Source organism: Lepus europaeus, chromosome 10, assembly GCF_033115175.1.
Source record: "Lepus europaeus isolate LE1 chromosome 10, mLepTim1.pri, whole genome shotgun sequence".
NCBI lineage: Eukaryota > Metazoa > Chordata > Mammalia > Lagomorpha > Leporidae > Lepus > Lepus europaeus.
Window position 1 is genome coordinate 13,472,944 of NC_084836.1, and position 27,191 is coordinate 13,500,134.

Here is a 27,191-nt window from a genome sequence, read left to right on the forward strand (position 1 = left end):
CATCCATTTTGTCCTGCAACAGAGAGTTACTGAGTGCCCATTTCTCTGCGAATCCCTCAAGAACAATCCTTTGCGCTCCACCTGTCGGCCTTCACTTGTCTTGCTCACTCCTCTTGGTCTTCAAGGCTCAGCTTTGGCACAGTCTCTTCCGAGATCTCCTACCTGACGGCCCCCACTCCACGAAGTCGCCCCTTCTCTGTACTCCCGTGCTCCCTCACACACGTCTCTCTCTCTTTGCACTCCACTCATCCTTTTGCCCAAATAGATTTGGCACTGTTCTTGGTGCTGAGGATAGAGCAGAATGCCCAAGAAACCAAAATCCTTGCCCTGCTGGGAATAGTGGGGCATGGGTGGAGACAACAGAAAGCAAGACTCTGTGTGATGGCAGTGATAAGCAGAAACAAGAAAGCTAAAGGAGAGCTGAGCTGGGGAAGGGTTCGTGTGCTACACGGTGTGGCCAGGAAAGGCACCACTGACAAGAAGAACCTGAAGGGAGCAGGAATGAGGCGCTGCTAGGTCTGGATGAGGAACACACCAGGTAGAGGAAACACACACACGTAGGCCATGCCGCAGGAGCAGGTCCAGCACATGGGGGGAATTACAAGGAGGCCGAACCAGGAGAAGTCTGGGACAAAGTAGCAGGAGGTGAGGTAGGAGGTGGGTGTGTGGATGATTAGGTTTTCAGGACTGCAGGTCATAGGAGGTCCCCCTCTCACTCTGAGATGGGAAGTCTTGGGGAGTTCTGGCAAGGCCTGCATGCTCTGACCTACACTGTGAGGAGATCCCTCTGGCTCCTGTCCTGACAGACAGGAAGGAGAGCGGGGTAGGGCAGCAGGGAGACCGGTGCAGTGACCCATCTGAGCAAGGGTGGTGCTGCTTCAGGAGCAGGGGTAAAGGCAGCAAGTCAGATTCAGGCTCTGGCTGATCCTGAGGGTACAGAGGCGCTATGTGCCAATAGACCAACATGGGTCACAAGAGGAATCAGGAAGACATTTGGCTCTACCCTAAGCAACCAGAGAGTTGGAAGAAAGAACTTGGCATCTATAGACAGGGAAGACTATAGGAGCAAGTTTGTCTTAGGACCATCCAGATCTCAGTTTTAGATCTGCTCTCATGATAGTATTTATAATTTCCTATTTGTTCATCTGTCTCCCTCCACCCCCAGACTAAGAGTTCTGTGGGGGCAGAAAGTTTGACTCTTTTCTGTACCCCCAGCATCAGGCACAGGGCCTAGCTCATCCTGGTTAATAAATATCAGACTGATGAAGGGGTGGGCGAATATGATTGGATTGCAGAAGCTGGGAAAGAGAAAGAAGACACAGTGAGGAGAACTGGTGGAGGATTCTCATGACCTAACTTGCCTTAGGCAAGTTTCTGTACCTCTGAGCCTTACTCCCCCAACCTATAAAAGAATTACTGTCTGGACATTTTTAAAACTATAGCAACAGAGAGTAATGCCTTGCATTGTTCCCATACTTTAGCAAGCCACTTCATCCCTTCTTGCTTCTCATCTCTATAGAACTAACTAAGATAACATGCAAGAAGAGAAGAGGTAACACACAGGCACCTTCTCTAGAACAGGGAGGAAGTCTTCAACCACAGAACACAGGGCCGTGGTCAGGAGGGCAGCTCTCTCAAGCCAAGTTCAGAAGGCTGAGGACCACGACACTGCAACCTGTCTGAAATCCATCCTCCCAGATGCTCCACCTACCACTGTCCCCTGGGCCTCCTGCCTTCTGCTTTATTCTGAAGATTATAATGTAAAAAATAAATTGATGGCATGGTGCACAATAATTTCCTTGGCCTTTACAACTTAGTGATTTTATTTTCCCCTCACAATGTCACTTTTTAAAAAATTATTTCTAATTACAACATTAATGCATACTCATTGTAAAAAAAAAAGTGGAGTTCTAACTGCACAGAAATCTGTAACATTAACTTTGAAAACCTCTTATTATACCAACCTAATATATGACTTAATATTGTTATGGGACTCTGTGCTAACTTCCTATAGAACTACAAGTATACATGTATTGTGTGTGTGCACCTACATATGGCTAAAATAATATACACCAAAATGTTACTGATGTGTCTTTCAGGGCAATGTGATTAAGAAAGAGTTTTACTTTCTTCTTTTGACTTATTTTTTAAAATGGATTTTTTAAAAGGGATTTTTTTAAAAGGGAGCACATATTACTTGTGAAAAGAATTGATATTTTAAACAGAATTAAAGATTAAATTTTTTTCATTGATATTTTCATATATCATACCATGCTTTAATGAATGTGGATTTTCTTTTTTATTGTCATTCCTGTAGTCCTAACAAAGATTGACAACTACACTCTTCTGGATTATTCCATAATCGATTCTCCAGAAATTACTGAGAACTCCCTTGACGTGAATTTTAAGGTAACTTTTTTTTAAAGATTTATTTATTTGTTTAAGAGACAGAGTTACACATAAAAGAGAGAGAAACAGACATCTTCCATCCGCTGGTGCATTCCCCAAATGGCTGCAAAGGCCACAACTGTACCAGTCCAAAGCCAGGAGCCAGGAACTTCACCTGGGTCTCCCATGTGGGTGCAGGGGCCCAACAACTTGGGCCATCCCCCACTGCTTTCCCAGGCCATTAGCAAGGAGCTGGATCAGAAGTGAAGCAGCCAGGATTTGAACCAGCACGCATATGGGATGCCAGTGCCACAGGCAGAGGCTTAACCTACTACGCCTCGGCACTGGCCCCAAGGGTAACTTTCTCATCATCAGAATTCTCACCCTGGCTGTCAACAACCAAAATTTAGAAAATGTAGGTTATATGCAGAAGGAAATACACATAACATGCTCTTCAAATCATTTTATTTTCTTTCAACAAATCCTTCATGTTTATGTGTTTTCCAAAAATTCTCTCTCTTTTTTTAAGATTTTATTTATTTATTTATTTATTTGAAAGGCAGAGTTGGCCAGCACCATGGCTCACTAGGCTAATCCTCCACCTGTGGCGCCGGCACACCAGGTTCTAGTCCCGGTTGGGGTGCTGGATTCTGTCCCGGTTGCTTCTCTTCCAGTCCAGCTCTCTGCTGTGACCTGGGAAGGCAGTGGAGGATGGCCCAAGTCCTTGGGCCCTGCACCCGCATGGGAGACCAGGAGAAGAACCTGGCTCCTGGCTTCAGATCAGCGCCATGCACCGGCCCAAACACAGCGGCCATTGAGGGAGTGAACCAACGGAAAAGCAAGACCTTTCTCTCTGTCTCTCTCTCTCTCTCACTGTCCACTCTGCCTATCAAAAAAAAAATATATATATATATTAAAAGAAAGAAAGGCAGAGTTACAGAGAGGCAGCGGCAGAGACAGAGAGAAGCCTTCCATCCCCTGGTTCACTCCACAAATGACCACAACAGCCCGAGCTGAGCCAATCCAAAACCAGGAGCCTAGAGCTTTCTCTGGGTCTCCCATGCGGGTGCAGGGGCCCAAGTCCTTGGGCTATTTTCTACTGCTTTCTCAGGGCATTGCAGAGAGCTGGATCAGAAGTAGAGCATCCAGGATTTGAACCGGCGCCCATATGGAATGCCAGCATTGCAGGTGGCAACTTTACCTGCTACACCACAGCTCCGCCCCCCCCCCCCAAAGACTATTGAACACTTTATTGATGGGCCAGTGATCGTTTGGATTGCACAACCTGTGTCTGCCTCCTTCAAGAGCTGTACCAGGATGTCTTGGCCTCTGGGAGTAGGTTTGAGACTAAGAGCCAGCAAGGGAGTGGTCTGCATTTGTTATAAAGTACCACATCAGTAGATTGTACATATTAGTTCCTCTGCTCTTAACTCTCAGGTTGGTGGATTTAACTGAAAGCAGCTGACTTCTGTCAGGGAAATGACGTTTGCTGAAGCTGATCATGGGAAAGTGATCATTGTGCTGATTCTTACTTTTACTTCAAAGTTCGTTGTCATTTGGAGGGCATTTCAGCTTACATTTCACTCATCCAGACTTTGAAATAAGTTTGATGTTGGATAAGACTATTTTTATATTAAGTCCCTACAGCTAACAAAAGCATTAGGAATGCCACAAAATACTTTAAACCATTCAGAGTTCTGGGTCCTTCTGAGTCTTTCTGTGATGTCCCGGGTACACAGGTCGTGGATTTCGAAGGTTAAAAGTTTGACACCTTTGTGTGGCACCTCCTGCCTTTGTCTGAGCAAAGGGCCGGTTAGAAGCCCTTCACTGAGTTACACCCCTGCAAGGACAGACACCCAAATATGCTCAAGAATCCTCAGAGCTTTGAAACACTGTCACCAGTCAAGGAGCCAGAGGCCTTACGATGTTCTCATCCTACCGGGTTTCTGGAATTTTTCTCATTCTGGCTTGAGAGGGCCCACCTCCTCAGTCCCGCTCGCCGAGTTTTCCCCCAGTACACTAGTCTTTCTGTCTTCCCACAGGGCACATTCTACCCTCTGGAGAACCTTGTCAACCCCCCCTTCTCACCAGCTCCTTTTGTGCTGCCCAAACGCAGTGACTCTATGCTCTACATTGGGATCTCAGAGTACTTCTTCAAATCTGCATCTTTTGCTTATTACACAGCGGGGGCTCTCGATGTCACGTTCTCCACCAAAGAGGTGAGCAGAGTTAACGAATGATGACAATGACGCCATAATTCCACCTTCTTATCCATATCGCATTGTGGGATATTTAGGTCGTGGTTTTGATTCCTGGACCTTTTTAAGCTGTCACTGTTAGCAGGACAATGAATGAAGGAATTATGGGATGAATGTTGTTATTATCTGGGTATTTGTTGGGTTTCCATTTATGCTAATTTCAATTTTTTTTTCATGACATCTGACCATTGTTCCAGATACATCTTAAATAATACCAAGACCCCCTCCACCAAGTATTGACAGTGACTCTCAGTAATTTCAACATATTTAACTCCCATTTGCCAGAGTGTCCTCATTTTGGAAAAAAATAAAAGGTAATGATAGCTCCATACTTGAAGGGTCAGTGTGGACATCCAGATGTTCAAATACACATGGAGCATTCAACCCAGGCCTAGCACGGAGTAAGTGCCACGTAACGGCCACGTATCACCACCGTGGTTATAACTCCTTGCGTTCCACCAATGTAAAGATTGCCCCTGGTGGTAATGGCAACTGACTTCGCTGAGGGATAGGACAGATAGCTCTCTTTGCCTTGTACTTCCATTTTATAATGAGAATTCTCTCTCCTACCAGTAAACCAAAATCTTTTATTGAGAGTCCCCCTTTGAATCTTCTCATTCTCTACATCTTAATTATATAGTAGTTATAAATCAAATTGGTAAGTGTGGCTGCACCAGCTTCCCTACAATGCTCAGAACTGGACTTTCAGATTCAGATTTGAAAACCATTCCCCTGTAAAGGTAAATTATTTAAGCATCCTCTGTCTCAGGAACCTCTGAAAATAAGGACAATCGCATCAGAGTTGTTGTTGATGACTGTAGGATGTTTTCACATGGTATGTGTTGGTGGTGGGGAGAGTTTCCAAATTCAAAGGCACTTAAAATGTGTTTAACTTCCTGTGACTTGGACAAGCCACTTTACTTCTCTGGACTTCGAATTCCCTGTGGTTAAGCTGTAACAAACATGTTACGCTGTGAGTTTCTTGACTCATAAAAGCATAAGAAACACATTTCCCTGAAAAGACAATTCAGGTAAAAGCCTTACAGTGGTGTCGTGGTTCTTATTTTTCAGATTTCCAACCATCTCATTCAAAATTCTCAAGGCCTTGGCAACGTGCTCTCCCGGGTGAGTGCTTTGAGTTTGACTCCTTGATCATGTATTTGGTTTCATTGCAGTTACTTCAGGAAGTCTTGTGAGTTTTTACAGTCTCTTTAGGTCCAAGCATGAGTCCATCTTTCCATTACTAGGAGTTTTTTCCTCTTACTAAGATACCCACAAATATTTTGTGAACAGTACGTGTTGAAGTACATTGAAAGTACGATTAGGGGCCGGTGCCGTGGCGATGCTGTAGTGCTGGCATTTTATGAGTGCCGGTTCCAGACCCGGCTGCTCCACTTCTGATCCAGCTCTCTGCTATGGCCTGAGAAAGCATTGGAGAATGGGCCAAGCGCTTGGGCCCTTGCACCCATGTGGGAGACCTGGAAGAAGCTCCTGGCTCCTGGCTTTGGATCAACCCAGCTCCAGCCGTTGTGGCCACTTGGGGAGTGAACCAGTGGATGGAAGACTCTCTCTCTCTCTCTCTCTCTCTCTCTCTCTGCCTCTCTGTAACTCATCCTTTCAAATAAATAAATAAGTCTTAAAATAAAAAATACAATTAAAGGCATTGTAAGGTCGCAAAAGAAATCATCTATTCCTACCATAAAGTACTGTCACCCTTGAAATAATTAACTTAGAAAAAGGATTTATTAACTTAAATGAAGGATTGGTGCCCTCACTTGTGACTTTAGTAGAAAGGCTGTTAGTGCCATGCCTTGATAGCATGGTAGGCATTGAACATTAGTCTTGCTCTTAAGGGCAAGGAGAAGTTTGTGTAGCATCCTGGTTTTAGAGCAAGGGTATCAAGTTAGGCACACATAAATTTGAATCCCAGTTCTACCATGTATTCTCCAACAACCTTGAGAAAATATCTCAGCCTCTCCAGGACTCCCCAAATCTATTATAGAACAGGGATCCTGGTAGAATCTGCCTCACAGGGATTCTGTGAGGATGAAATGAGATCATTCCTAAAGTCTCTCGCACAGTGCTGGCATGCAGTGTGTGTTCACCGAGGTCAGCTGTTGTTACTGGTTTTCTCTGTGTATGTGTGTGTGTGTGTGTGATATTGTTTCTATTAAAAAGTTTTCTTGTATTTTAGCTGCATTATGTAAGACTTAATCACCATAGCTCACCCCAAATTTGTGATTTCCCCCCATCAACCCTGACTCCCAATCTCTGTTTCCTTCCCTGCACATGGGCAGATTGCAGACATCTACATCTTGGCCCAGCCCTTCATGGTGCGGATCATGGCCACAGAGCCTCCCGTTATCAACTTACAACCGGGCAACTTCTCCCTGGACATCCCTGCCTCCATCATGATACTCATCCAACCTGAGAACTCCACTGTGAAAACCATCGTGTCCATGGACTTTGTAAGTTTTGGGGGACAGGAGGGCAGCCTGTTCCCTGTTCCCACCATGGACCTGGACTGTTGGAGGCGTGGGGAGTGAGGCCAGAGTTAAGACTGCAGGGAGGGGGTGTGTGGAGGGAGGAAGGCCAGCACTCACTCCCCACTCATTGCATAAAACCTTGCCAATCTCTACCTCCTGTGTGCCCTTCTTCCTACCTCAGTCACATGGACAGTTGCGTTTCTTTTTTATTTCAAATAAGACAATCAAGGTAGCACTCAAATGTACTTGATCAGATGAAGTTCAAATTTAATCTGGTAGACAGGAACTAATATATTGAACTTAAGCAAAATGTCATACTTACATACACGCACCCCATCACATACATGAAGAAGAGAGATAACAGAAAAGAAAAAAAAAATCATTTAAAGGAGGTCCTCAAACAAAAAGTCTTTATAGTGTTTATAGTTTTCTCACCTGCAAGAAAGAATTTTCAGGGCAGTTTCTTTCCAATTTCTTTTATTTACTTGTAAAAGGAATTATATGTGTGGCCAAAATGAACAGATCCACTTATCTTAGTAATGAAAGCTTTTGTTGTCTGCAGGTTGCTAGTACCAGTGTCGGCCTGGTTATTTTGGGACAAAGACTTATCTGCTCCTTGTCTCTCAACAGGTAAGATCTATTGATTTGATTTTATGATTATTGAAAGCTACAGTAACAAGGGAGTCCACAGACCATGGAAACAAAGCAACCCTAAAGAGAAAAATTGAAATCATTTCATGAATGCAGGTCAGGTAGTGCTTCTCTTGTACCACTAGGTAAATTCGAAGTACGGGCTTAATTAAAAATTGCATTGTGGTGTTTTTCTCTTTTTTAAGATTTATCTTATTCATTTGAAAGGCAGAGTTAGAGAGAGAGAGAGAAACTGTGAGAAAATGAGATCTTCCATTTGCTAGTTCACTCCCCAAATGGCAACTATGGCCAGGGCTAGACCAGGCTGAAGCCAGAAACCAGGAGCTTCATTCTGGTTTCCCTTGTGAGTGCAGGAGCCCAAGCACTTGGGCAGGCTTCTACTGCTTTCTCAGTTTCATCAGTAGGAAGCTACATCAGAAGTTGAGCAGCTGAAACTCCAACTGGCAGCCATTAGGGATGTGAGCATTGCAGATGGCGGCTTAACTGTGATGTCACAACACTACCCTGAGGTTTTTCTTTTTCTTTCCCATTGGAGTAGTGTTAAGATACAGGGGGGGAATAAAAGAATTGAAAACAGAAGTCCGTTATGTAAGTGCACGTTCTGATTAATGGTATAGCTGTATGAAGTTCCTTTTCATCAAATTCAGAGACAGTGATGAAGTTTAAGGGGTTAAGGAACCAAGTTTCAGATCCCTGCTCACTGGCTCTGTAACCAGCATCAAGCTTATCGACCTCCTTCAGCCTCGGGTTCCTTCTCTATGAAACAGGAAAGTTGTACAGCATCAAGTCTAAGGTGCCGTCAGACTCTGACAACCCGATCCCATTACTAGAACAGAGTGGAACAGGGTCTTTCCCCACAGTGAACGGACATGGGCAGGTCACGTGCAGCACGTAGACCATTGGACAGAAACTGCCATTAGGAAGGGCCTACTTCATGGTCCATTTTCCTCTACCCTAAAAAGCTGAGGGTTGAAGACATGAATCAGACTACCTGGGGGGAGGATTTGCAGAGATCAGACTACATTCGTGGAAGGAAGAAAAGGAAGCGATAAAACACTTAAAGCAGAATCGACGGGGCCGGCGCCGTGGCTCACTTGGTGAATCCTCCACCTGTGGTGCCGTCTGCCCATATGGGTGCCGGGTTCTAGTCCTGGTTGCTCCTCTTCCAGTCCAGCTCTCTGCGTGTGTGCATGTGTCTGGCTTACTGGCAGGATCTGGAGGAAGGATTTCCCAAGGATGGGACTTCAGGCTATGCAGCCAGGTGGGAAAGGAGCAAGGAGACCAGACCTCCCTCCCATGGAGGTCTATGCAAGACCACCGGCCCCCACCACATTCCTACCAGCATGTTCAGTGGGCATGACACTTATTTTTAGGAGGTACTGAAAAATGGATGTTGATCCTCTTGAATTCCTAAGAAGGGTGTGAATTCATTCTCCAGCTTCCTACAGCCCATGGCCTGATGGACACAAACAATGAAGTTAGGGTCCTGCCATGCTGCCCATTCCCCTGGGAGCTCCCCTGAGATTCTGTGCTGAGGTTTCCTGTCCCCTCATGCCTTAGGGGTTCTGAGCAGGACCCACTACATAATTTGGGGGACCCACTGCAAAATGAAAATGTAAGGTCTCTAGTTCAGAAGTAGAATTACAAATGGGATAGTGGAGCATTAAGTCCATTGAGGGGCCTTTCTGAGACGCAGCCCTGTTCCACGTCCACAGTGTCAGGATGGTACCTGCAGGACTGCCAAGGCAACCTGAGACAGTGAGCAGACTGGAGGCAGGAAGGTGGGCCAGGCCTCCCTCAGGCTGCAAGCAGCCAGATCGAGAGCAAGACTTTGCAAAGCAGCCAGGCAGTGCGGAGACGGCAGCTGGGGCCTTTGGCAGCAAGAGCAGCGCTCTGCTTCCCACGTGGGCCGCCCCAGCCAGCTCCTCCACTTCTGGCTCCGCACGCGCTGCTTTTCAGGACAAGCTGGTTTGGTGTTGGGTGATGTCCAGCAGGAAAGGTGTAACTGGGTGGGGATCCGTGGAACATCTTGAGAAGAGCCAAGTGTTCTCAAAGAAGCTCCCAGGAACGCCTCGGCCTTCTGCCTGAAGGTGTCTCTTCGTGGAGCAGCAGACGGCTAGCTGTGTAGACAGAACCACAGCGGGATAGGTGTAGACAGGCAGTGAGGCCACAGGCTTTGGAATCAGACTCATGGAGTTCAGATCCAAGCCCTGCCATTAATTAGCTGTGTATTCTCAGGCAAATTACTTAACCTCTCTCTCTGGGTGTCTGCTTCCTCCTCTCTGAAGTGATTATATAATAAAACCTCCAGGAGGCTGATGTGAAAAATACATGAGCTAGCCCACATGAAGCATGTGTTAAGTACTCAAGAAATGTTGGCTGTGATTAGGATTTGAAAGTTGAGGCTAGCCTCAGCCAGGAAAAGGCATTCAGTTATACAGCATGATGTCAAGTCCCTCTGTGCAGAGTAACAGCTCACTCTCCTGCCTGCTGCCCTGTGCTGCTAGGAGAGAAAGCACCTTTTGTTCCGAGGTTTGTAACTGTCACTGAGTTTTTGTTGTCTATGAGGTCGTGTGCCATGCAGGGCACATGTATTATTTTATTTAAACCTTACAATTCTGAATCTCCAGGGCCTAATACAGTGTTAAAAAAAATGTCTTGGGAGTAGATATTATCCCCATTTTACAAAGAGGTTGTTTAGCTTATTCATGGTCACCAAGCTATTGAGTGGTAAAGCCAGAACTTGAGCCTGCATGAGCCTGTTTTTAAGGCCATAAGTGTTTGCTTCCTACATTCTACTGTCTTTGGTGTTATAAAGAGCAAAAACTTAGAAAATGAGACTTACTGGCAGGCATTTGGCCTAATAGTTAAGATGCCACTTGGGGTGCCTCCTGCATCCCTTATCAGAGTACCTAGGTTAGAGTCCCAGCTCTGCTGTCAATTCCAGTTTCCCATTAATGTGCACGCTGGGAAGCAGCAAGTGATGGCTTGAGTTTGTAGGTCTCTGCCATCCCCTAGGAAACTCAGATCGAGTTCCCAGTTCCCAGCTTTAGCTCAGTCCAACAGGGGCCATTGCAGGCAGTTGGGGAGAGCATTCTCTCTCCCTGACTTAACTAATTATTGTATTAAAAGAAGAAAGAGAAGACATTGGAACCGAGTGTCTGGAAATGGAAAAGCTACACAGCTGTTTTCCCATTGCTTTAAGGAATCAAGGGGAAGACAGGCTGACCGTGCTAATAAACCTGACTTCTCTGAGCATGTTGACTGAAAAGCATGCTCTCTGGAGATGGGCACCCCTGGGTTGGGATTCTATGACCTGTCAGGTGTGTGACCCTGAGCAAATTACTTGACCTCTTTAAGTCCCAGTTTCCTAATCAGCAAAACAGCGCCCCTCTCCAGAGAGTCACGTGGGCCAGGGAGATAATGTAGCACAACACTCAGCATACCGTCACCGCTCAAGAAACGTTCATCGTGGTGGCAGTATTTCAATCTATTTTCCCATTCTAGCATCAAAGTTTGACCAAATAAGAGAGAGAAACAGGCCCCAAGAGACATGACAAGTCAGGAGGGTCTTAAAAGCCATGCAGTTTGGTCCTCTAGGTCATAAACCAGTTTCTGGTTATTGCTCCATCTGCAATGGAGCCTGTTTTCCAAACGCAGTTTTGTTTGGAGACAACCCCAGGAAAGGCTTGGCCATTTAATTGACATGTTTGAGGTTAATTTAGAGGCTAATTTACATGACACTTTCCCTTCTTTGGGCCTCATTTGATGACTTAGCTCTAACCCTATTCTCTTAATTACATGCAAAGCTGAAGACAATCAAATGCGCATTATTATTGAACCATTTAGAACTCTGGGACTTTTTTGACTTTGTTTTGTCTGAGTTTTGGATGCTCACAGACTGCCCCCACCCTGTTACCATCAACACACATGAGCACATTCCTGCGAGTACACCCTACAACCCCTCCCAGGCAACATAGCCAGATAGCACAAATATAGCTGACACCAGGCAGATGGAATCGCTACCTAACTCCACTCCTCACAGCTTGGGCAGATAAACATTTCCCAGTGTGAGCCATCTGGACCGAAACCCAGCAAAGAAAACAGGCCAGGAAGGATGGACTCACAGTTGCTGCTGGGATCTTGCCTCGAACAGGTTGGTGGACTCAGTGTGGGCACCTGGGTTGGCCCCTATCTCTACCCTTCCTCTGGGCTACTGATGAAGTCAGGGCAGAGGAAGGCCACAGCAAGGTGACCCCCAATGGAAGAGGAAGTCCCCAGTGGATCCTTCTCCCAGACGCGTTGTGGGAATTCCCAAGTTGCGGGAGGTAGTGAGGTTACAACCTGGGGAGCTCTCCCTCACCAAGAAGGTCCTTTCAGAGTCCAACACATCCCTTCCCCCAAACCTTTCATTGTGCCTTCAGTCCACATGCTCGGGTTTCTAAGCTCTTAAACTACTTGTCCTACCTTGCACTCCATCCACGTTTACCTTCTACAGCCCCCTAAAATGACCACCACTTCCAGACTGGCTGACCCTCAAAGTGACCCCAATTCCAGTACCCACGCCCTACCCATCTTGTTCTGGTCATGTACTCATGCTTTCTGAGTAAGAATTTATTAAGTACCTGTTCTGTCCCCTGTACTGCTGTTAACACAGAGTGGACAGTGGTTCCTATCCTCCGTGCCCACAGGCAGATAGGAGTAATGCTCAGATTAACAGGCAATGGCTGGCCAGCGCCGTGCCTCAATAGGCTAATCCTCCGCCTGCGGCGCTGGTACACCGGGTTCTAGTCCCGGTCGGGGCGCCGGATTCTGTCCCAGTTGCTCCTCTTCCAGTCCAGCCCTCTGCTGTGGCCCGGGAAGGCAGTGGAGGATGGCCCAAGTGCTTGGGCCCTGCACCCGCATGGGAGACCGGGAGGAAGCACCTGGCTCCTGGCTTCGGATTAGCGTGGTGCGCCGGCCGCAGCGGCCATTGGAGGGTGAACCAATGCAAAAGGAAGACCTCTCTCTCTCTCTCTCTCTCTCACTGTCCACTCTGCCTGTCAAAAAGAAAAAAAAAAAAAAAAACAGGCAATGGCAAGGTTGGCTGCACAGGGACACACTGGAGGTGGCTACAGAGTGCTTCTCTCAAAGGACAGCTGGTTTTCCTCCCAAGACATTCCCCATCTCTCTCTCTCTGTCTTTCTCTCACACGCACACACGCCAATAGCACCGGCTGGTTTCTTCACCTTTATACTCCTTTCCAGCATTCCTGCAGCAAAGGGGCACCTGGGTCACACTGCCTTGTTTGTCCTCTGGCTGCTTCCTGTGCACAGGGTCTCTCCATCCTCCACAGCGGTAGACACACCGCCCAGCACGATACTGAGCACAGAATGAGAACCTGGGAAACCTCTTGACCTGCCATTCTCTTCCCCATCCTGGAGCCAAAGTGATATTTACACAACACAGACACCGTTCTCCCTAGAAACTGTCAGTGGATTCCTTGCTCTTCAGGTTAAAGATTCAAATCCTAACATGGCCTGAGTCACCCAGCCTGGTCAACCCCCAGAGGCCTCTCCGGCATCATCAGGCTGCACTGGCCCTCCAGGAAGGATGATTTGACTAGTGTCAGCCTCCCCGACGAGGCTGAGCCACCTGAGAACAGTGGCCGTGCCTGGTCCTGCTCAGCCCTGCCCCCAGCAGCACCTGTCCCAGTTCTGACACATATTAAGTGCACAGTAAATACCGGTGGGGCAAATGGATGCATGAATGAATGAACACTCAGTGCCAAAATGTGCTCAACCCAACTTTTGCAATACAAAGACGACTGAGTCTGATTCCCACCCTCAGAGGTTTCCTAGTCACTGAGCAAAGACACAAACAAGAATTCACAGGGTATTGGGTGGCGGGGTTGGTTTTCAATGTCTGCTGTGGACAGGTGGCTGGAAGAATGACATTAATAGTGCTTTTGACACTTGACCTTCCTTATGTATTTGCAAGATGAACCCAAATCACAAAACAAACGAACAAACAAAACAACCTTTTACCACACTTAAGCATTTGCACTCTAGCTCTGGTTTCAGTCTGGGCAATAAATCTCATCTGAAACTTTTTAAATAGGTCATACTTTAGTATGTCTGCACAGCAGGGCCAAGTGAGCTCTCTTCCCCAAAGAGTTCACGATTCAGTGCTAAGAGTTGGCTCCCAATAGCCGGGCTTACACAACAACTTAGGGGCCTGGTAGAGGATGAAAAGTCAAAGCATGGAGGTCGGACGCCACCTAGTGGTCGGCTTGAGCTTAGAGGTTTTTGAGAAACAAAGGCAGGGAGACTTTGTCCTTCTGCTCCACCTGTTTTTCTCCAAGTCTATTAGAAACCCAGCCTGGCAAGTGTGCCTGGAGCACTCGGAAAGAGAAGGAAGGCGGCCATGGGAGAAAGGACAGTCTGGTTCATGGGAAACCCCAGGCAAGCTCACTCAGAGCAGGTGTTCCCACGGTGGCCAGGAGAGGTTTGGGCTTGTGATGAAAAGACAAGGGAATCTCAAAGGTGTGTTCCACGCTTATGGGAGGCCAAATTTCCAAACCAGAATAGGTCTGCCCATCATTGAGGGTGGGGTGGCTAGAGGAGGCATTCCCTCGCGTTCCATCAGCAGCATCTCAAGGAGCCGCTATGGATCCTGGTCCTCATCTCCACCGTGGATCCTGGTCCTCATCTCCACTGGCACCGGGTTGAGCCTCAGTGTCAATGATGTCACGTACAAGCCTGGCCAGACTTCACTGTTCTCTGATAGTTATTCTCAGTTGGCAGTTTGAAGCAGTTTCAAAACCTAGTTCATACTCACATGCTATTGGCTGATAACAAGCAAGCATGCTTTTGTGACTCTCTGCTCTTCAGCTGTACTACAGGGGCAGGCTTCTGGCATACAAGTGAAAATGCTACTTGGGACACCCACATCCCGTATCAGAGGACCTGGGTCAAGCCATGGCCCCACTCCTGCTCTGCCCATGCACACCCTAGGGGAGAGCAGGGCTGGCTCAAGTAGCTGGGTCCCTGCTACCCATGCAGGAGACCTCAGTTCAGTTCCTGGCTCCTGGCTCTGACCTAGTCTGGACCTGGCTCCTGTGGGCATTTGGGGAATAAACCAGTAGATAGGAGCACACTCTCTCTTCCTCTTTCTCTGTGCCTTTCAAATAAATTAAACAAATAAGTTTTAAATTGCATCTGTACCAAAACAATGTAGTAACAAAGTAATTCTTGAAAGGCAACACCTGAGTTAAATCTTAAACTGTTACAAAGAGTGAAAGAGCAAGGGGAAGGACAACCCGCCCAGAATCAGGGTTGACATGAACAAAGGCGCAGAGGCCCAGGCATCAGGCAGTGGGCCAGGACAGACCTCTTAGTCGTCCCCAGCTCTCTGACCTGAGTCACTCTAACGTTTAGGGACGCCAGCCAAAAGTAGCTCACATCTTTCAAATATGGGCAGCCGGAAACACAGATGCTTCAGGAAAAAAACTATGCATTAACTTCAGAAAATCTTTGCACCCAAAGAAATGTATCTTTTAATTCCTTTGTCTATGAACTTTTTGAAATGCCCATCTAAAATTTATATCTAACTGTAAGTGGTGTTGAGCAGTAGTGACTTTTTGTAGATATTTATTAATTTTAACTTTTCAGGGTCCTTGGCATGTTTTTAAGCTGACAGTTCTTTGCCTCAGGCCTGTAGGGACTGTTTACTAAAACAGCTTAGCGCTGAGCAGTTCAAGGTTACTGAGAATAAAATGCAAGGTGGAAAATGAAGAGAGGAGGGTGAACAGGCAGTTGGGTACTGGAAGTCTTCTGTGCCCTACGAATGACTTGTGTTTTATCACAAGCCGATCAAAGTGTCCTCATTAGACAACCTGTGGCATAGCTCGCTCTGGGGCTGGTGTGGAAGGTGGATTGGAGAGGATGAAGTCAGCTGGAGAGATTCATTGCAAGGCTGATGCAGAAATGAAGCCCGAGACCTGGGCGAAAGTGAGCCATGGAATGCTGGGAGAGCGGGGAAGGAGGGGAGGCCCCGTCCTTTATGGAAGGGACTTCTGGGATGAGCATCGAGAACTCTGAGCTCCAGCCCCAAATCTGCCAGGAATAGTTCCCCTCTTTGGGCCTCAGTTTCCCAGTCTGCACAATAAAGGGGTCTTGTGTATGGGGAGGACTGCCTATGGACCAGCCCTCAGAAAACTGAGAGAGGCATTTTGGGCCTTTAGCTTTCCTATGGAAATCCCTGGAAAAGATCAAGCACAAGGATAGACATTTGGCCTAGCAGTTAAGGTGCCAGTTAAGATTCCTGCATCCCACATCAGAGTGCCTGAGTTCCGTTCCTGGCTGTGACTCCTGACACCAACTTCCTGCTGACACAGACCCTGGGAGGCGGTGGTGATGGCTCCGTAGTCGGCCTCCTGCTGCTTACATGGGTACTTGGTTCTAGCTTTGGTGTCGAGGTCCAGCTCCAACGAGTGAACCTGCAGATGGGATCTCTCCCCCCACCCCCTGCCTCCCTCCCTCTCTCTCTTTCACAATTAAATCAACATTTATTGAAAACCTCGAGCATCAGAACACACTGGCATTCACCTTGACCGTCTATAGGTAGGGGCTCCCTGCTGCTTGGACCTGTATCGAGTGCTCTGTTGAGATTTGAAGAAGCCTGCCAAGGACATCACGTGCTGGCTTAAGATCATTTCTCCTCAGAGTAACAACAGCTCATATGCGTAGGGCAATAAGGATAGGCAAGGTACGGTTCTAAGCATTGTACGTGTGTTATCTCATTCAATTTTCACTATAGCTCTATCAGGCCAGGTTTTTTTGTTTTTGTTTTTGTTTTTGTTTTTTTTTTTTTTTTTTTTTTTTTTTTTTTTTGACAGGCAGAGTGGATAGTGAGAGAGACAGAGAGAAAGGTCTTCCTTTTTGCCGTTGGTTCACCCTCCAATGGCCGCTGCGGCCGGCGCATCGTGCTGATCCGAAGCCAGGAGCCAGGTGACCCCTCCTGGTCTCCCATGCGGGTGCCGGGCCCAAGCACTTGGGCCATCCTCCACTGCCTTCCTGGGCCATAGCAGAGAGCTGGCCTGGAAGAGGGGCAACCGGGATAGAATCTGGTGCCCCAACCAGGACTAGAACCTGGTGTGCTGGTGCCGCGAGGCGGAGGATTAGCCTGTTAAGCCATGGCGCCGGCCAAGGCCAGTATTCTTATTTATAGTTTTATAACTGAGAAAACTAAGATTGAGGGAAATAAATCTACAGAGTTATTAAGGGACGGAAATTGGATTCAAACTTGGGCATTCTTTTAACAATTATACTGCGTTGCATTTTACATCTCTCTTAGTTAATGTTTACCTCAGGTACTACTTAAACAGCTTAAACATGGTACAGGTAACGTGATCTTTGAGGAATGCCTCCTTGACTGAGCACAGTATTTATTTATTATTATTAATTTATTTATTTAAGAGACAGAAATAGTCGCAAAGAACTCTCATCCGCATTTCACTCCCCAAATGCCTACAGTGGCCAGGGCTAGGTCAGACTGAAGCCAGGAGCTGGGGACTCTGTCCAGGTCTCTCACATGGGGAGTGAGGGCCACAGCTTCATGGGCCGTCACCTGCTGCTCCCCAGGGTGCACAGTAGCAGGAACCTGAATCCAAAGCGGAGTCAGCACTGGAGCCCAGCGCTCAGATACGGGATGCAGGCAGCCCAACAGGCAGCTTAACCACTAGGCCAAACGTCAGCCTTCAATGTCAGGTACACTCAAGCTGTCTGGGGTTACGATGAGGAGTCAGGGAAGCTATAAGGTTGACTCCAGAGCCGGAGGACCTGCAAGCAGTTTCTTGAGACTGTTCTGCATTGCAGGTTGCCCACAGCCAGTCCCGCAGCAAATGCACTTGGCAGTGGCTGCGAAGACGAGCCTTCTGCTGTCCCTGCTCTGCTTCGTAAGCAGCAGGGTGTAGGAGCAGATGCCGTAGAACTCTGCCCGCTTTTTTGCATTTCATTTTTAACAGTGACTTCCTGAACTCTCTCTCTTTCCATGAATGAAGGTGGCCATTGTGAAATCTGCCTCCTTGAACTGTTTCCTGTTTTCTTACAGATTCCGCCTGTCTTTGCCGGAACCCAATCGCAGCAAGATTGAGGTAGGAACAGAGCCCTCGGGTGCCCTGGAGCAGGAAGAATGAGATCTGCCTAAAAGGTGGATGCTTGTCTCCTGTGCCTCTGAATACTTGATTTCCCCGTGATTGCAGCTTTTAACTAAAGGGTTTGAAGGAGGCTTGTTTGAGCACAGCAAGAACTGTGTCCAAGACCATTGCGATAGGGAATAGAAGCACCGCAGTGGAGCTCACCGTGGGGCAGAGACGTTGGGCTCATCTCCAGTTACTGCATCAGCTAGGAGGAAGTGACAGCCAAGGAGCAGAGGCTGGGTCAGTGAATGGAAAAGTACTGAGAAAACAAGTGGGGAGACCGGGGCTCTGACTAAGCCAGCCTGGCGAGATTCTTGCTGAATCAGACATCACCTAGGGGGTGGTAGAGGATGAGTGCCTTGATCAGTTATCAAAGAATGATTAAGAATCCAGGATAGGGGTTCTGGATAAACTGACGTAGGCAAGTTCTTTGCCAAAACTGAATTTTACAAAGAAGGGCCTAGGAGAAGGTTCAGGAGCCTGAATAAAGGTGGGTCAATAATAGGTCTTTGTCAGTAGCTACTTATCTACAGAGCTCATTGCCATTAAACAAGAGAGGGACTCTCCAACTTTATTGATGCAGGAAAACTTCGAAAAGAACTCAAAGACTATAAGACATTGTGTGATGCTGGGAGAACAGGCAACCTTGGGAAGATTTTATTTTCTCGAGAAATAATTCTCTAAGGTTAAATTTATAGCCCAAAAACTATCAAATAAATAAATTTATAGCACAAAATCACATAGGAAGAGGTTATATGGAAATTATTAGGCTCTAATTAAGTTTGCTCTTCAAATGCTTTCTACTCATCTCCTAAAATAAAGTCAAGGTTGACTCTATGGGTATTGGGGACCTAGGATGGGGCGGCAGGGAGGAGAGCCCATCCTGGTGACTTGCTGGTTAGAAGAGGGACACCTCAACAGGTGACCTGAGAATCCCTTTCCCCATACTTCAGCAGGGAAAACCCAGTCACCACTTCATTGCTTCATGAGGCACCAAGCTAGAGAAGTTGGTAGCATGGATTCTGCTATCAGAGTGCTTGGGTGGAACCATGCCTAGTTCCTGTGGATGGAACGGGGTGAGGGGGCAGATGACAAGCAAACACGTGGATGAGAGTAAGTCCAGCTAGGCAATACGAGTAGGTATGGGGCTAGGGCTTACAGCCTTGGGGTTGTGGAGAGAATTAGCTGAGGTTATGTGTGAAATTCACTTAGCGTGCTAAGTACATGGTAGGTCTTAAATTTGAATGATGGCCTTTTTTATAACAATTATTTCAGTTCTGGCCCCCTCTGTCAAGAGATGGCATAGAATAACAGGGTTTTTTTTTTAAGATTTTATGTTTATTTATTTGAAAGGCAGAGTTAGAGAGAGAGGTAAAGATAGAAAGGTTTTCCATCGCTGGTCTACTCCCTGGATGGACGCAACAGCAGGAGCTGAGCCAATCCAAGGCCAGGAGCCAAGAGCTTCTTCTGGGTCTCCCATGTGGGTGCAGGGGCCTAAGGACTTGGGCCATCTTCTACTGCTTTCCCAGGCCATAGCAGAGAGCTGGATCAGAAGAGGAGCAGCCGAGACCAGAACTGGTACCCATATGGGATGCCGGTGCTTCAGGCCAGGGCTTTAACCTGCTACGCCACAGCACCAGCCCCAAGCATAATAGTTCATACATCAACTCTGAGGCCAAACTGTAAGCATAAGCTCCCACTTACGGTGGTACAGCCTTGCTCATGTCTTAACATCTCCGAAGGCAGTGCCTGGGACATGATAAATACTGAATTTAACTGTTACCACATTCAACAACAACAAACACAGTTATCCAGTAGGAACAGAGGAAGAGAAACTAGCCAAGATGTTGTAGAATTTGTCTGTTTAATTTTGGAGGAGCTTCCTGACTCTCAGTTTGGGGTGATCAGGAGCCAGGAGCAATGATGTCTATAAGCTGGAAAATAAGTCATAGCTTTCCTGCCAGACATGGAGGCCTGAACTATCGGGACTGTCACACGCGCTGTTGGTTAGAACCTCTGCAGCGCGGCCACGTGGTGGCTGACAGACTGCAGTCGATGAGAATGCGTAGCTGCCTCTCTCATAAACATTGTTTCCCGAGTCCAGGGAGGAGGCGCGATGAGCCCCAGCCTTCTGGGAAGACCCAGGTAAACTGCTCAGTATCAATAACGGGATGTGCTAAGCACGGCATTTCTGGGGAAAATGGCAGTGGTGTATACCAGGTATTTTACGTCATGTTAACTGTAGTCTTTTTTCAAAGGTAGATTATTTATTTATTTATTTAAAGAGTGATAGAGAGGGAGAAACAGACAGATCTTCCATTCTCCAGCCCATTACCCAAATGCCCTCAACAGCCAGATCTGGGCCAGGCCAAAGCCAGGAGCCACAAACTCCAAACTGGTCTTCCACATAGGTAGTGGCAGGGGCCCAAGCACTTGAGTCATCCTCCACTGCCTTCCCAGGCATAGTGCACTGGATCAGGAGCAGAACAGCTGGGACCGCAGCCAGCACTCCAATACGGGATGCAGGCCTCCCGAGAGGCTAAGCCACAACACCAGCCCCATAACTCTAATTTTGACAACTCTATGAGATTATTACCATTACCTTCATTTTACAGTTGAAGGAATGAAGGCACGGAGAGGTTAAGTAACTTTCCCGACATCACACAGTAAGTGTGGCAAAGCGACAGGTAAACCTAGGAAATCTGGCTGTAGAGCCACCTTTGCTAAGCTTCAGAGAGATTCCTTTGAATGCTACGCACATACGAGACATAAAAATGGATTCATTAAATGATCTGATGTTTATCACGACCTGATTACTATCTTTAAAACCTGAATCCTCTCAGGAAGCAGCATTTTGCTCAGGTTATACAACAAGCATGGTTTATTAAAGATAAATTGGGTGTTCTATGATGCCGTTAACTTCAGAGCACAAGGCAGTGCAAGGGAATGCCTGTGGTTGCAGTCCCCCGTGAACAGAGAGGCAGGCCGCCTACTGGGGAATCTCTTGGTTCTTGGCTGTCCTGCTTGGTGGCTATGGAAGCGGCATGTCGCCGCCACCCTGCAGGCCCTCTGCACGTGCGGTCACCAAGATCCAACACAGAAGCGTCTGTCCTCGGGGGCAGAGTTGGGAACGCCTGCGCTCTGGGGTCGCACAATGCTAGCTTCCTTCCTGCTTTGGAGACTGATCAATTCTGGCCAGGAGCAGGCCCCAGCCAGCCCTGGTGCTTTCAAACGCCCCGGCTGGCGGCTAATGCAGTGCTGTCTTTCATTTTAGGTCCTGAGGTTTGAGAATATTTTGTCCTCCATCCTTCACTTTGGGGTCCTCCCCCTGGCCAACGGTAAGAACCCCTGGGAAATGATGTGACTCTGGGGCTGGCAGCATGTCGGGGCTTGTTTGGGACTTTCCACCCTGAAGCTTGGCCTTCTGGAATGTTCTGACCCGCAGCCAGAGCCAGGATTTACGAAGCTTGTACCACCTACAACAGGGTTGCAAAATTAGTTACTAGAGGTCCAAGTCGTTTGCACCCTCGGCAGGCCTGGGCGACTCTGGTTGAGGTCGGAGTTTGAAACCTCTCTCCCAGGCAGCAGCATCTCCTTCGGCTCCGCAGGAAATGGAATCATCTGTGTGATTCTTGGGCAAGGACCACTGGGTAAATACAGTTTGAATGACTGACAGTGCTGAGCCTTCTCCCCACACTGCAATTATTCACAAACTGCAGCATTTGGAGTTCGGCTTGGTTAAAAGACTTTTTATATGAGACAACAAAATGTTCTCAGGACCCACTTATTAAATATTTTCAACATGTAAGTTGGGCAATTTGAAAATATTCAGCACCTTTGTGCTGTACAAATGCGCTTAATTGGAGGTGCATTTTTGTTAAATCAGAATTACTCAATAGTTCTCCCAGGAAAAAGCCGGGAACACAGCAGAAAGAATGAAAATAACTTATCAAGAAAAATTAAAAGATAAAGTATGTAAAAACTGCTCGATAGCCTGTTACCAAAACGTGTGCTAAAACTTCTGGACGCACACCTAGTTATTTTACCCCTCATTCTATATTTTAGCAAAATTGCAGCAAGGATTTCCTCTGCCCAACCCTTACAACATTTCATTCGTCAATTCAGATATTGAAGTTCTTCAGGTAAGAATGCAAATCTTCCCTGAACCAACCCATTTCTCTTCTTGATAGAATGAGTCATCTCCTGTTTTGCTTGTTTTGTGTTTTAGATTGTACTGCTTTGTTTTTTTCCCAGCCCAAGGAGTTTTGTAAGCAAACGCTTTAGCTCTTAAGAGGTTGCAGTTAGGCCAGGCACCAGGGCTCAATAGGCTAATCCTCCGCCTGCGGCGCCGGCACCCCGGGTTTTAGTCCCGGTTGGGGTGCCGGATTCTGTCCTGGTTGCTCCTCTTCCAGTCCAGTTCTCTGCTGTGGCCCGGGAGGGCAGTGGAGGATGGCCCAAGTGCTTGGGCCCTGCACCCACATGGGAGACCAGGAGGAAGCACCTGACTCCTGGCTTTGGATAGGCGCAGTGCACCGTCCGAGGCGGCCATCTAGGGAGTAAACCAACAGAAGGAAGACCTTTCTCTCTGTCTCTCTCTCACTGTCTATAACTCTACCTGTCAAATTAAAAAAAAAAGGTTGCAGTTAGCAATGAAAACCACTTAAGCTTGAGTTCATAAATCAATCAAAGTCCAATCTTTACTTGGCAGCTAAATTTACTCACTCTATGGCACAAAAGATGCTTTTCCTGTTTTTTGAGAGGCAGTCAGACAGACAGACAGATCTCCTGTCCACTGGTTCACTCCCCAAATGCCAGAAATGGCCAAGACTGAGCCAGGCTAAGGCTGGAAGCTGGGAACTCAACCCAGGCCTCCTACCTGAGTAATAGGAACCCAATCACCTGAGCCGTCCCCTGCTGCCTTGTGGGATCTGCGTTACCAGGAAGCTGGAATCAGGAGCTGGAGCTGGGTACAGAAGCTGGGGTTCCTACGGGACCTCAGTATCCTGCTAGGCCAAATGCGCAGCCCCGGGTGTTCTTCAGTGCGCTTCGCTATTTATTCCCCAAGACAAACTGCAGGCTGAGAGCATTGGTTCCATCTCACTGATGAAAGTGAGACTCAGAGAGGCCAGCGGCGCAGGTGGCTGGGGAAGGGCAGGGCTGGGCCAGACCGGCTCTTCCTGTTCTCCCAGGCTTCGGGCGCCCCCTAGACTAAGACCCTCCCTGGCCCCAGGGATCTCTTGAGCACTGATTTCTGGTTAATCGTTATTAACGAACTTCACAATATCTTTATTTTCTTTCTTTTGCCATTTATTTATTTGTGTATTTTGGGTTTGAAGAAGTGGAAATATAAAGCTGCTTCAAGATATTCATGGAAAATGGAATTAAAAGATATATTTTTGTGTAAAAGCAATTTTAAATCCATGCAGTTTTTCATAACATGTAATTCCCATGAGCTTTTTTGCGGCTCCCTCCTGAGTTTCTGGAAGAGACCCATGCCCCCCCAAGACCCCCCCTTCCTGTTCCACCTCTCTCCTCCCCTCCCCTTCTACAAGTCACAGAAAGCTCATGGGAAGTGCCTGTCATCAAAGAGCATGCATGGGTTTCAGAAACGTTTGCAACAAATCAATGTATCTTTAAATTCCATTTGTGGCCAGTGCTGCGGCTCACTAGGCTAATCCTCCGCCTTGCGGCACCGGCACACCGGGTTCTAGTCCCGGTCGGGGCACCGATCCTGTCCCGGTTGCCCCTCTTCCAGGCCAGCTCTCTGCTATGGCCCGGGAGTGCAGTGGAGGATGGCCCAAGTGCTTGGGCCCTGCACCCCATGGGAGACCAGGAGAAGCACCTGGCTCCTGCCATCGGATCAGCGCGGTGCGCCAGCCGCAGCGCGCCTACCGCGGCGGCCATTGGAGGGTGAACCAACGGCAAAGGAAAACCTTTCTCTCTGTCTCTCTCTCACTGTCCACTCTACCTGTCAAAAATTAAAAAAAAAAAAAAATTCCATTTGTCCCCGTGATCACTTTGAAGCACCCTGTAATCCAAAATGGCCCGTTCTCCTGTTGAGGCCCTCACGTACGGGCGCGGGGGTAGGGCAGGGCAGGGCATGGTGGGGCCTCTGTCCCTGAGCCCGCAGAGTCCAGACATGCCCAGGCTCGGTGTGACCTTCATCGCTACACCATTGCATACTTTGCAGAGCTTCCTTCTGATTTCCACCGACCTGAGGTATGCAGCATCCTTGGAGCAGCAGCCGAGTCTCCCTGGTTGGAAAGATCTGAACCTGCTCAGTGGACGGTGGCAGGGGAAGCCTGCCCCGTGACTGCCTCTTGAGTCCACCCCAGGAAGCCAATGGCCCCGAATCCCACAGCTCCTGTCAACCCAGAGCGGAATGACAGTGCACACTGGGGTGATAACGCCCTGGTGAGTTGCACAGGCAGGAAGTTTCTAGAAGGAGACAAAATGGGCTAAAGGGCAAACTGGGCTATGTGTGCCTTTGAGCCTGGAGTGTGTGTGTGTGTGGGGGGGGTTGGATGTGTGTGCATGCTGGGTGTGCCTGCGTTTTTGAGATTCTAGGGCAGAGAGCTAGGCATGTACCTCTGACAGATGAGTAAGAAACCCCGAAGTCTGTGCTTGTGTCGGTATCACCAGCGGAGACCCCTTCAGCTCTCGAGTGTTTCCGTTACCTGTATATTGGATTTTATGTTTTATATTCACCATTACTGTCCCCCTGAATTTCATTAAAATGGTTTTCTATCAATGCCAATCTTATTTTTTTTTTTAATTTAAGAAATGTCCTGCTCTGAAAATTCTTTAATAAAATAAGGCAGAAAAAAAGGAAAGAGAATTTAGTTTCTTTAACCTGGACAAAAACTGAGTTTGTACAGATGTCAAGACTTGATTTAAAAGGGGATCCCTCGCCTGACAAAATCTCCCCAGTGAGCAGCAGGGTGTCCACAGGAAACCCCGGAAGCTGTATCACTTCTTTAAGTTTTAGGGCGCTTTCCACTAACTCCTGGTGCCAAGTCTTAAACCTAGACAGTTCATAGTTGATAACGATGCTAACCAGCGCCTGATCAAAATGGGATGACGAGGAAGAGGGGGAAGAAAGGGGAGCCAGTGTGGGACATCTCAGACATGAATAGAACCCACACACTTGGCTCTGGCCATGCTGACAGCCTAGAACGAGCTGGGAGGGAGTTGCCAGGCTGCCAGGCCCTGTGCTGGGTACTCCTGGATTCTCACTTCACAGAACGTGCACACGCACTCCAGCGAAGTATGATGAGCCCATTTTACAGACCAGGAAACAGAGGCGAAGGGGGATTCCTTACACAAACCCATTGAACGGCACAGAGAGAACTCGCATCAAGCTTTTCCAGTTCCCAACACGAGAAACTGAAATCACCGAACGCTCACTCCCCACAAGAGGCACCGGTGTTAAGAGCTCCATGGCAGAGGACGTGGTCATCAGGAAGGCTAGCCTGGGAAGCCCCGGCAGATGGACCTGACCCAGCCTCAGGGTGCTCTTAGGACAGAAGGCAACCACGTCACACCAAACACTGCCACTTTTAAGCTAGCAGCGGCCCAGCCTTAGATCCACTCAGAGGGACCTGCAAAGGACAAACACTAGAGGGCAGTCGAACTCAGCGAGCGATCGGCACGAGGAGTTTCGAGCCTCGGGGCTTGCCGTCGGCCCCGCCTTCCGCGCAGCCTGTCGCGCATGCGCGTCGCGCTCCGGGAGGTGGACAGCGCGGCTGCTGCTCGTCCTAGCGGAGTGGAGAGTGTCTGCCGCCGTCGCCATGAGCCGCACGTATAACGATGAGCTCCAGTTCCTGGAAAAGATCAACAAGAACTGCTGGAGGATCAAGAAGGGCTTCGTGCCCAACATGCAGGTGAGGCGGAGGCGGGGCCTGGCGGGCTGGGCGGCGGCGGGCCTCCTCCGCGGCCTCGCGACCCCTCCCCAGCGCGGGGCGGGTCCCCTGCCGGCTCCGAGGCCGGGGGCCTGCGCCCACCCCGGCGGCCCGGGTGGGCGCCTGGGAGTCGGGCCGGCCCGGCGCTCCGGCCTCCGGGTGGGTGTTTAGGGAGACGGCTGCACAGGGCGGGCGGTGTGCTCCTCCCTGCGGGGCGGAGGAGGGAGCCTGCGGACCGGTCGGCGGCTCCGCTCGGCCGGGATGTCGTGTCCGGTTCGCCTCTTTTCCTCGGAGGGGCTGGCGCGTTCCACGCGGCCCCGCGAGCCTGAGAGCCGGGGTTTGCTGGGTGTCTCGGATCGTTAGTGGTGCACAGGTGTTTCGACGTAGTTTTGCAAACCTTTTAATGTGGCGTGCAGGTGCACGGAAGGTTGGCAGTCTTGCGTGTTGATGATGTGTTGTTATTAAATCTGTTTTGTTTATCTGATGTTTCCCATCCCCTGGTTCACCCCCCGCATGCCTGCGACAGCTGAGGCTGGCCAGGCCGGGCCCAATCCAGGTCCCCCGCAGGGGTGACGGGGACCCTGCTGCCTCCCAGGAGGGTGTGCGTTAGTGGGAGGCTGGCTTCAGGGCCAAGGCTTGCACCCAGGCACTTCAGTGCGGGATGTGGGTGCCTTAAATGCTGCTCGTCGCACAAGGCAGGCCGGTTGCCCGAGAGAGTTTCGGGCTTCTTTTCCTGAGCTTAATATAGAAATAAAAAGCCGGGAAACAATTTGCAAAGAGGCAGAAGCTTTGATTTGACAGGAAAGCGTCTGGTCCCAGAGGGGAGCTGGCGGAGTGCCCGGGGTTTCTAAGGCGTTCTGTGGGGTGCGTGCGCATTGGGAGGGGGGTTCACACGTTGGATGTTGCTTGGCCTCAGGCTCGTGGAGATAGCGGGCGTGTGTCTCCTGAGGGGCTCAGCCCCCTCCTCTGCTGGCTCTGGGTGCAAGATAGCAGCTAACGGGAAGGCATGATTTAAAACAGCAGGGCCACACGTGCCGCAGGAGAAGCTGTTAGTGGGGGAGATGCCAGCCGTCTGGAAACAGGCTCCAGCCAGAGCCGGCAGCCTGCTTGTGAAGGACCTGTTACCCCCCACCCCACTGGACAGCCTCACTGAGCAGCATCTGAACTGCCTGTCTCTTACACGTGGCTTTAAGAGTCAGAGAATAAACAAAGCAGAATAAAGCAGGGGCCCAGCGCTGTGGCGTAGTGGGTAAAGCCACTGCCTGCAGCGCCGGCATCCCATATGGGCTCTGGTTCAAGTCCTGGCTGCTCCTCTTCCCATCCAGCT

The 27,191-nt window shown here is 48.6% G+C and overlaps 2 protein-coding genes across 5 annotated transcripts in view; both read left to right on the top strand.

Annotated features, from left to right (window-relative positions):
- The window catches only part of BPIFC (BPI fold containing family C), a 60,496-nt gene extending 35,807 nt beyond the window's left edge, over nt 1-24,689 (top strand). For all 4 annotated transcript variants that reach the window (XM_062202955.1, XM_062202956.1, XM_062202957.1 and 1 more), the window contains 9 exons: nt 2,318-2,409; nt 4,431-4,607; nt 5,718-5,771; nt 6,944-7,114; nt 7,695-7,762; nt 17,876-17,918; nt 21,238-21,301; nt 22,029-22,105; nt 24,154-24,689. In XM_062202955.1, the coding sequence (XP_062058939.1) occupies nt 2,318-2,409; nt 4,431-4,607; nt 5,718-5,771; nt 6,944-7,114; nt 7,695-7,762; nt 17,876-17,918; nt 21,238-21,301; nt 22,029-22,105; nt 24,154-24,276 (869 nt within the window). In that variant the 3' untranslated portion in view covers nt 24,277-24,689. The remainder of the gene's footprint in view (nt 1-2,317; nt 2,410-4,430; nt 4,608-5,717; nt 5,772-6,943; nt 7,115-7,694; nt 7,763-17,875; nt 17,919-21,237; nt 21,302-22,028; nt 22,106-24,153) is intronic.
- A 991-nt stretch (nt 24,690-25,680) lies between these two features.
- The window catches only part of RTCB (RNA 2',3'-cyclic phosphate and 5'-OH ligase), a 29,362-nt gene continuing 27,851 nt past the window's right edge, over nt 25,681-27,191 (top strand). Inside the window, exon 1 of the mRNA XM_062202959.1 lies at nt 25,681-25,846. Coding sequence (XP_062058943.1) covers nt 25,754-25,846 — 93 coding nt within the window. The 5' untranslated portion in view covers nt 25,681-25,753. The remainder of the gene's footprint in view (nt 25,847-27,191) is intronic.